Source organism: Bos taurus, chromosome 1 (assembly GCF_002263795.3).
Source record: "Bos taurus isolate L1 Dominette 01449 registration number 42190680 breed Hereford chromosome 1, ARS-UCD2.0, whole genome shotgun sequence".
In the NCBI taxonomy this organism is placed as follows: Eukaryota; Metazoa; Chordata; class Mammalia; order Artiodactyla; family Bovidae; genus Bos; species Bos taurus.
The window spans coordinates 57,333,702-57,343,800 of NC_037328.1; the positions used below are offsets into that span (position 1 = coordinate 57,333,702).

The 10,099-nt window shown below is 36.0% G+C and overlaps 1 protein-coding gene across 1 annotated transcript in view; it reads right to left on the minus strand.

Moving 5' to 3' along the window:
- Positions 1 to 10,008, minus strand: part of ATG3 (autophagy related 3) — a 34,598-nt gene extending 24,590 nt beyond the window's left edge. The window contains exons 1-3 of the mRNA NM_001075364.1: positions 9,518 to 10,008; positions 6,605 to 6,646; positions 2,709 to 2,758 (exon numbers count right to left, since the gene is read on the minus strand). Of these exons, the coding sequence (NP_001068832.1) occupies positions 2,709 to 2,758; positions 6,605 to 6,646; positions 9,518 to 9,589 (164 nt within the window). The 5' untranslated portion in view covers positions 9,590 to 10,008. The remainder of the gene's footprint in view (positions 1 to 2,708; positions 2,759 to 6,604; positions 6,647 to 9,517) is intronic.
- Positions 10,009 to 10,099: the final 91 nt, after the last annotated feature.

Here is a 10,099-nt window from a genome sequence, read left to right on the forward strand (position 1 = left end):
TAAATGAAATGTATTTAAGTGAAATGTATTAAGAGACTGCAGACAGACCAAGAGAATTTAGATTAAATTAAAAAAAGGATAATACGGAACTATATTAAGCAACTATTATGTCTTCCTTGAAACAAAAATAATCTGAACCAGATTTTTAAAGTAGGGCTGATCATAAGACCAAGAGGAGGCAGAAAAATAGCTGTATGATGTTGCATAACAAAGTAGGTAGTTGACAAAATTCACATTCATACTCCTGTATTAAAACTGGAACTCAGAGATAAGATGCTTTGAATCACCAGATGATAATGCTGAGAATAATAATGACAGAAATAAACAATAAAACCTTTTACTGAGTGCTTCCCGGTAGCTTAGTTGATAAAGAATCTGTCTTTTGAAGTGCAAAAGACCCAGGTTTGATCCCTGGGTTAGGAAGATCCCGTGGAGAAGGAAATGGCAACCCACTCCACTATCCTTGCCTGGAAAATCCCATGGACAGAGGAGCCTGGTGGGCTGCAGTTCATGGGGTTGCAAATAGTCCGGCAGGACTGAGCGACTAACACTTTCACTTTATTTCTATTAAGTACAGGATCTAGAACTCCAAAATGCATTATTTTCATATAATCCCCAGAAATCTAAGAAGTGAATAATATTAATAGCCCCAGTTTATACGTTAAACAAAAGCTTAAAGAAGTCACCTTGCCCATAGTCATAAAACCAGAAGGTATAAAGAAGCAAGGATCAAGTTACTCTGGGGCTCCTGCTCTTGAATAGTGCACCCTCTGTGGGTCAGAGCCAGGCATAACATCTCTGATTTGGGGGGCTACTCTGGAATATCTCACTAAGAAATTTCTTCAAAGATTATTCTGAGTTGACTCTTACTAGAACTGGTCAGAGCTGAGGTGGCATGTGGTATCTGTCACAAATATAAATTATTTGGAGTTCTGTTGCCTTAAGCTTCCATCTAAACTTCAAATCATAGATTTGAGCACAAGATAAACCTAGTAAATGCCCCCCCAAAATCTGTCAGGCTTCTAGGATTTTTTAGACCATTCCCAAGCGTCAAACTCAACAATGAAACGGTAATGCCTGAAGTTCTGAGGGAAGATGATATAATACAGTCATGATGGCACCTGTAAACATGAACATATAGCACAGAAATGGTCGGCTTCTAGCACAGATTTAAAATAAATTGTTCCTCTAGCCCCAACAGTTCAGTCAGAAGCATAAACACTGGACTGTGATATAACTGAGTTCTAAGTTACAATAAAATTATTTCAACCATAATTCATGAAGTGGGAACTATAAATACTATCTGCTAAACAATGATTCTGTCCATGGATATCAACCCTTAAAATAATACTATAAATTATATAATTAGACAACGAAGGACTACAACAATCAAATCTGAATAAAGAAAATGTATATCTATCACATATGTATTGAAGAAAATCCTTTAGTTCTTTTCCTGCAAAATGACTTATTATTTTAAATGTTATACACCTATTTGACTTGAAATATATATTGATATACTGTAGATCAGAATGTAACTAAATACAGTTTTAACAATTTAGAAGGTGGGGAAAAGTCTAAATCTGAGAGCTTCTATGATATGAACACAATTTAAAATATGGAACAGAAATATACACAGGAAAGACAAGACATAAAAGTAAATGAACCTGACATTTCAGCCTTTCTTGGTACACAGGAAACAATGTTCGAGAAGTAGAACTATTTTGGATGTGTTAAAATATAAAAATTAAAGGTAATAGAACAGGCCACAGATGAAATAGAGTTCCAACTGTGATTTTAAATAGTTTACTTAAGCTCTTTAGAGAACATTATCAATTAGAACCTTGTTAATCCTAAAATCCCTGCTCCCCAATCAAAACTCTACCTTTCAACTACAACTGAAAAAGTGTCACTGGGAAAAAAAAGATGTAACAAGTTGAACCACTCATATCCAAATAAGGTAATAATTCCAAACAGTTCTAGCCTAAATAAAATAGTGTGCCAGTACTGAGATCACTTCTTCAGCTACTGCCAGGTGGCTTTATCATAAGTACTCAAAGTAATGAAACTAAATTTATTATTATTCAGATATTTTAAAGATACATTATGAGAACTGCTAAGTTGCTTAAATTATTTATAATTAAAAGAAAAGTTAATGAGAAAAACAAAAATTAGAAAAGTCTGTTACAGATAGATTTCCAATCAAGACTTTATTTGGTATCATGAATCTCTCAACTTTTGAGCTAAAATTCCTAAAATTGGGGAGAAACTTTTGAACTTCAAAGAAGTTCTTATGGTAAAGAAACATGAGATTCTGAAAAATTCTGTATCTATTAATGTCATAAAAAATTCAATATTTTAATTTGAAAAATAATCAAAATTATTAAATTTTTGAAAATATTTTTTAAAGACCTACCACAAGAACTGACCTAAACACTGTTAAAGAAAGGGAATACTGGCAAAGGAAGGCACTGATCTCAAAGATGTCCATCTCTTGTGTTAGCACAGCAAAACAAAACAGGTGTAATGTTCAATTTTTCTTTAGTTATTTCACTTTGAGTAATACTGGGGCACTATTTAAAAGAACAATCTACAAGAGGAAAATTAAACTGGTTATTCTAATTTTCATGCACCAATCTATTTGTAAACTGCCATACTCATGAAGTCATACCTTTTATGAACTTTTTTCCTGAATCAAGAGTACTTACCATTGCCATGTTGGACAGTGGTGGACTAAGTGATCTCCAGCTGCCACAAACTAGTCAAGATTTAGAAGAAATATGAAAAAAAGGAAAAAAGAAAAACTGAACATCACTGAAAGTAAGGTGGCAGAATACCAAAGGGATCATCTTGTGCAATCTTGTTACAAAATCGTCAATTAAAATGTAAACAGCACCAACGTGCTCTACAGCCTGAAGATTTATTTTTGAATATGTATTAAAACTACAAATTTTAACACCCAAAAAAGTCCAAATTAATCTTGGTAGAGAAAATATTGAGTGCTACTAATTTTTTATTCAATTTTAATCACTGGATGAGATAATGCCAAAAGCATACAGCATCATGAAATAAATAAAAGTAATACAACAGTATTTTAAAACACCAAAACCACTTTATGGGTGAATAAAATGAAGAGAGATTCTTGCTAACAGTTGAAAACTCAATGAAGATCTTTGAAAAAATTACCAAATAAACACAGTTCTATTATGAAAGAATAGTTTATTACCTCATAGTGTACAGTTTTTCTTCCTCATTTTTAAAAAAAATTTAAGTAACATAATTTTGAAAGCTTTTTCACGCTGTTACAGCAATCACTAATAAAAGAGAGAAATGTACTGCCAACCAATGGGAAAAAGTTAGAAGCTTTTGAATTGAATTGGAAAACAACATGACAATTATGAAATTGAATCCTAACAAATCTTGGACTTTTTGGTCAGGCTGAATATTGTACAAGTTTTTGTTTTTCTTCAAAAATGAAAAACAGACTCAGGAAGAAATAGTTTAACCTTCTGAAAATTTCCATTATACGTGAGCATGGACTGATCTTAATTGCAAGACAGAAATTCTGCTTATTCTTAAAAGCAGGAAATGAGTCTGTTAAGCATAAGTGCAGTGTCCTGACTCAAGCAATACACACACTTTCCCAATTCTATTTCACAACAACAGTTCTAACTTAAAATCATGTAGTGTTCATATGTTTATTACATAGCAAAAAAATTACATTATCTTTAATCTTCTATTGCCTTTCTGAGAAAAGTATATATCTATATATGTGATATCCTATTTCAATTTGAGAGTAAAACTTAAGAATTCTGTAACTTCTAAGAAGATAGATTAACAAGATTTAACAACATACTCTCAACAGCAACTTTACAAAATGTTTCTACTCTTTTATTTAAAGAATTTATTGACTATTTAAAGTGATTAGGTAAAGACAAAAACCCAAAGGAAAGCAATACTCTCTTCCCCAAGTTTTATGCATTTTGGGTCACTGCAACCAGATGCTACATAACAACTCTGTGGTTATCAGGAATTAATTCATCACTAACACAAAAGTATTAACAAAATGCAAGCAAAACAAAGAATTAAAAATTTTAAAATTCTTTAATAGTATTGCTTCGAGGTCACAAGACTCTAGTATTTATTCCCTAGCACCTCTGGTGACATCTATTGAAAAAATAACAAAAACACTGTAAGATAAGGAAAACTACAGAAGAACATAGCACCACAATGATATTTAGCATATGGTACTCTTGCTCTCGTTAGTGGTGGCCATTATTTTTATTACACGCTTCCTATGTTCAAATGAAAGATTCAAATTTCTAAATTCTCAGTACTGCTTACTCTTAGTGATTAAACACTGGATAACTCTAACAAGATGGAATTAACGTGAACATTCTGATAAGCAGCTTTATTCTTCAAGCTATCCTTTATTACTAGTACTCTACTTACTCAAGCCATATATATGTTGTACAATAAAGTATTTTTAGTCCAAAAAGTACCATATTAATGCTTGTCCCTTGTTTTAAACACAATACTTCCACATCTCTCAATGAAAACAAAAAGACAGCTAAATGCTGACAGCCAGAAGCCCAAAAACAGTAAAAGGAAACAACTCAACAGATCAAATCAGTATAGTATTTCCATCAAACCAGTCAATCCTAAACGAAATCAATCCTGAATATTCACCGGAAGGACTGATGCTGAAACTCCAATACTCTGGCCACCTGAGCAAAGAGCTGACTCATTGAAAAAGACCCCGATGTTGGGGAAGACTGAGGGGAGGAAGAGAAGCGGGTGGCAGAGAATGAGATGGTTAGGTAACATCACTGACTCAATGGACATGAGTTTGAGCAAACTCTAGGAGACAGTAAAGGACAGGGAAGCCTGGAATGCTGGAGTTTATGGAGTCACAAAGAGCTGGACACGACTTAGCAAATGAACAACAACAAAGCATTTTATGTCTTCTGATCTTCCTTCTTCTTCCTCTAGGCTCATTCTAAACTAAATCCTATAATTGTGCTCTATTCTCAATCCAGGATTATGTGGTTGGTACCCAACTGAGCTAGTTTTTGCTGCGCATTTTTTTAAAAAGGGGAAAATTTGTAACTCACTTCATGATACAATTAAGTGCAATGTAGGATTAGTAGCTGTTTTAAAACGGCTTAATCCTATTCAATAACCACAGGCTTGCATCTCTAACTCCAGCTATCCATTCATCAATGTCACTTTCACATAGAGGAGATAAAGCCAAAAATAAGAAAAACAGCATACAATCATCTCTGCTCTTTATTTCAGATACCGAGTTTTAAGACTCATGTCTAAATTATACCTGGCAAGAACATCAATACTATCCTTAAGCTCAAAACTCAGTTTTACTTGGCATTCAAGGTATTAAACTTATGATATCTAAGGCAGACAGGTCCTTTAGAGAATGTCAAGACAAAACTCCTCATCTTGAAATGAGGAAACATGAGGCCTGTGCCTAGATAGCTTGATTTGTCCAAGTCAGAATAGGAGGGATAAAATGGGTCCAGAAGGCAGGCCTTCCAGGTTTTGTCAGTACCACCATGTGTTTTCACTAAAAATAAAGACAATTTTAGATGTAACTGTCGGTTCAGCACACCATTCTTTGAACTTAAAAGGATTTGGGACTGAAGAGATTGCATCACAACTGAAAACTGAAAAATCAGTTAATTCTTTGACTTCAGGTCTTGAAATTTACAACATGATCATGTAACATAGCTCATTTCAAAATGTTTCTTTCAAAACAGTGAGTTAACTTCCATTGCCAATGACTGGTACTTTTAATGAGAGCTAAAGGTGAAGCTTAAATTATTTGCCATTCATCAACAATAAAAAATAAATGTGATGTAACTGTAACTACTCATAAAACTGGAGTCCAAAAGGATTTTTAGACCAGAATTTATTTCTCTGAAGACAACAAAATAAATTATCTAAAGAAAAAGAAAACTTTTATTATATAGGCTTCATGAACATGCAAAATGATTCCTCAAAACATAATTTTATGTTAAAATGTCAATAAAACACAATTGGTCTATAAAAGAGCCATGAGTTTCAGTATTAAGCAGATACTATTGTTTGGCTAGTAGAAAAAGTGAAAGAATGGTGAAAAAAATCAGTGTTAAGTATGTAGCAATAAAATATGTAAGCTGAATACTGATAGAAAACTTAATATCCAAGAATCAAGCCAAAGTTTTCAAATGGAAAGCCGTGAATACTCATGTTTGGGGTAGAAAGAATAAAGATGCAACAAATAACAAGAGTCCAATGCACAGCTCAATATAATACAAATATGATTGAAGGATAAATGACTACAGGAGTCTTTTCCATTTCTTCTCCCACCCTCATTTTTAAATAAAGAGGAACTATAGAAAAGTATGAGAAATGACAAACTGGGAGGGAAGTTACACTTTCTTTTATGGGAAGTAGAAATCCTTACAAGATTGCTAATACAGTCAACAGGATCTAATTTTACTCAAATCAAGATTAAATTTCAAGATGTTTTCTTATAAAGCAAAAAAGCCACCCAGTTTTCTGTAACTGTAGAATATAACAGCTTTATAATATCTTCAATACTCACCTCTTCTGGGGTGATAACTCCTGTTTCCTTAAACTTTGATTCCTAAAGACAGTAAAAAGAATAACAGTATTACACTGTCTCACTTTCAATTGAACAAACATTTGTGGGCAACTATTTGCCTGGCACCCATCTAGGTAATGGAATGACAAAAAAAGAATCTGTCACTGGTACCTGACCTCAGGATTATGTAGCAGAGGAAACAGACATGAAAATAATTAAAATACAGTGTGATCAATGCTACATTAGAGCAAAGCTCTTTGGAAAAACATTCAAAGGTTTATACAAACACTAAATCTCAAAATAATTTTGTAAAATGACCAAATATCATTATTTTACAAGTAAAAATATCTTAAGATGTTTAGACATCCTACAATTCAGCCAATGTCTCACTGAAATTGAGTAATATTAGAAACCAAATCTAGAAGTCCTAAACCATTTAATACTTTTCCATTATTTTCATCTCCATCAAGATAGTATACATTATACTCTCCCTAAAGCAAGGATGTTACTTATCAAATTTTTCTAAAGTTTAAGTTTTACATAAGATTTTATGGTAGAAATCTACAAAAACAAAGATCCATTTATGAACATTACTGATTCAAAAAATATCAAATAATATATACTAGGTACTATTTGTGTAATAGGGACATAGAGTGAATAAAATAGACCAAATGCATCCTTGTCTTCATAAGAAGTTTAAACTCTAGTGCAGGGAGAAAAGCCAAATGGTAATCAATACCAGGAAGAAAAATAAGGCAGACAGGATACTAGTGGAGGTGGAAAGAGAGAGATGGTTATTTCAAATAGGATGGTGAGGGAACAAAGACTTCACTGCTGGGTGACTAGACAGTAGAGACCTTAAGAAAAAGAAACAGCCAAATGTTGAAGAGCATTTCAGAGCAAATGCAAAACCCAAGGCAAGAGTTTTTTTTTTTTTTGAGAGCTCTTGATAGATAATATAGAGGTTAGACTGGTTTTTAAGCAAAAGTGAGCAGGAGTGAGATAGGACCCTTTATCAAACCAGTATGGGCTTCCCTGGCAGCTCAGTGTTAAAAGAATCTGCCTGCCAATGCAGGAGACTCCAGTTCAACCCCTAGGTCAGCAAGATTGCCTGTAGTAGAAAATGGCAACCCACTCCAGTATTCTTGCCTGAGAAATCCCACAGACAGAACAGCCTGGTAGGCTACAGGCCATGGGGTCACAAAACCATCAGAAGCAACTCTGCGACTAAACAACACCCACAAAACAAGTATAGGCTTGAAGATCCCTGTAGAGACTTTGGCTTTCACTATACATATGCCTTTCAAACCACGATTTTTCTTAACTTTTACTTCCTAAGAAGAAATCATTCTATCTTTCCCAGGAATTTAGTTTTTTCTCCTTGCCTTCCCATGTCTAGTAGGAAACTATCAATACAAGAATTAGTTTTGTAAACAGGGAAGTTTGCACAGGGAAGAACAAGAAGAGGGTCATTAATTCTTTTTTCCTTATTACTAGAACTACATACTAAGAAGCTAAGACATTTTTTCAGTTTGGTGAACAAGTAGAACGCTTCCTAAAAACATAATCTTTTGTTGTAAGTTCAGTAAAATACAACTGGTCAATACAATAGCAGTTTCATGTTTAAGAGGTCTTTTACTCTTGCTCCTCTCTCCCTGAAACTAAAAAGTTTTAATAAGCATGTAGTATTTAAATACTGTATGCCTAGTTAGACATGTTTCTGAAGAGATGGCATAATATGCATAAGAATCACTTGATTTAAATGTCAAAATCATTTTCAATTTCAATAGACTGAATAATCTTAATTAGGATGGGTTTCACACTAAACAAATACATAGGCATAGCAAGTGTTGGAGTTCTCATTTATAAATTTTTTTTAAACTTGGCCCAAAAAGGTATAATTTTAAACAATTCTTAGAAATAAGTATTTAAAAACACAGGATTAACATTTCCCATTGTCCTGAAAAGGTAGTAAAGTAAAATTTTAAAATACCAGAGTAACTTCCTGAATAAAGAGGAACCATTTCCAAGGGTATTTCATCCCCACACTAAGAAATGTAAAATCTTAATTTAAAACTTACAGAAAAAAACACTTAAGCAAGAAATTCTTATTCATTTATTTTTCATCATTGCTCGCTTTTTAGAAAGGAAAAATACAGTTACAATAACAAAAAAATTACCCTGAAAGAGTTATAAAAGAAAAACTCGAATGCACTTCGAGAAATTCATCTTTGAAAATAAGAAATCAGCCACCGGTTTAATAGATAATATGTCACAATTATTACTTTTAAAATGCTGTTATTGCCAATGTAAAATAAAATTATGTATTTAGAATGGTCAGGTTGCTCAAGTCCAAGATGAACTAGTTGCAGCTATTTCAAAACCTGAAAAAGGGGGCCTTTGCCTGTAAACTGGGATCAATGGTAGTGAAAAAAAATGTTGCAAATTTCACCTTGTTCTTTTGAAATCTAACAAAGCTGCGACCTCATTCACAACTATTTCAAACTCCTAATTATGAGACTTACTATGAAATTTGAAAGGAAAAAAGTGACATGTCATTTTAGTATCAAACACTGATTTAAGATAAGCAAATAATCCTTCTTTTAAAAGTTCAAAAGATTTCCGATGTTAAGATTTAACGTTCTTAAACCCACCTAGCTGCGGACCACCTTCCAACCCAAGGTACCTCGAGGAGCTGAGTTCCGACGGGAGTAGACAAGAGTACAGACTCACGGAGCGTTGCTCCGAGAACAGAATAAGACCGCGGTAGGGGGCTGCCCCTTTCCCGCGTACCACCCTCACCAGCTGGCTACACCGCTACCCGCCGGACACCACAGTGACACCCCGGCGCCAGGTCCTCGGTCCCTGCAGAGCCAAGCGTATGCCTGCCAGCCCCTCGCACGGCCGGCTTACCTTGAGGACCGGGGTCAGGTACTCAGCCACTTCCAGTGCCTTTCCCTTCACCGTGTTAATCACATTCTGCATCCTGGGGCCGGAGGGGCGGCCGGCCCCGCGAAGGAGTGGAAAGGGCAGCCGGGGCAGGGAACAAGAGTCAGAAAATGTCCCCGCTGCGGCCGATTCGCCTCAGCACCCGGACGGCGGCACCCGAGGGGACGGGTCGCGACGGGACGGACGGGACGAGGGGGAGGGGCGGCCAGCGCGGCGCGCGAGGGCAGGGCGCGCGCTCCTCTCGCCCCAGGCAGCGCGCCACAGGCCCGGCCGAGCTATCACCTGGCCGCGAGGGAGGGCGACGGGGCCGAGTTAGCGGGGAGAAGCGAGCGCACGCGCACCCCTCGCCCTCTGGGGAGCTGTCTTCTCCACCAAGCTTCACTCGCGCCCCTTCCGGCTTCCCCTTCTTCCTCTCACTCTCTCGCCGTAGCTCCGCCGCCACCTGGGCCTCACGTGACACAGGACTCTTCCCGACACGTGACGCGAGAAAGGCCGCGCTGGGGCGGGATCGGGTCGCTTCTCCCCTCCCTCCGGAAGCGTAACACA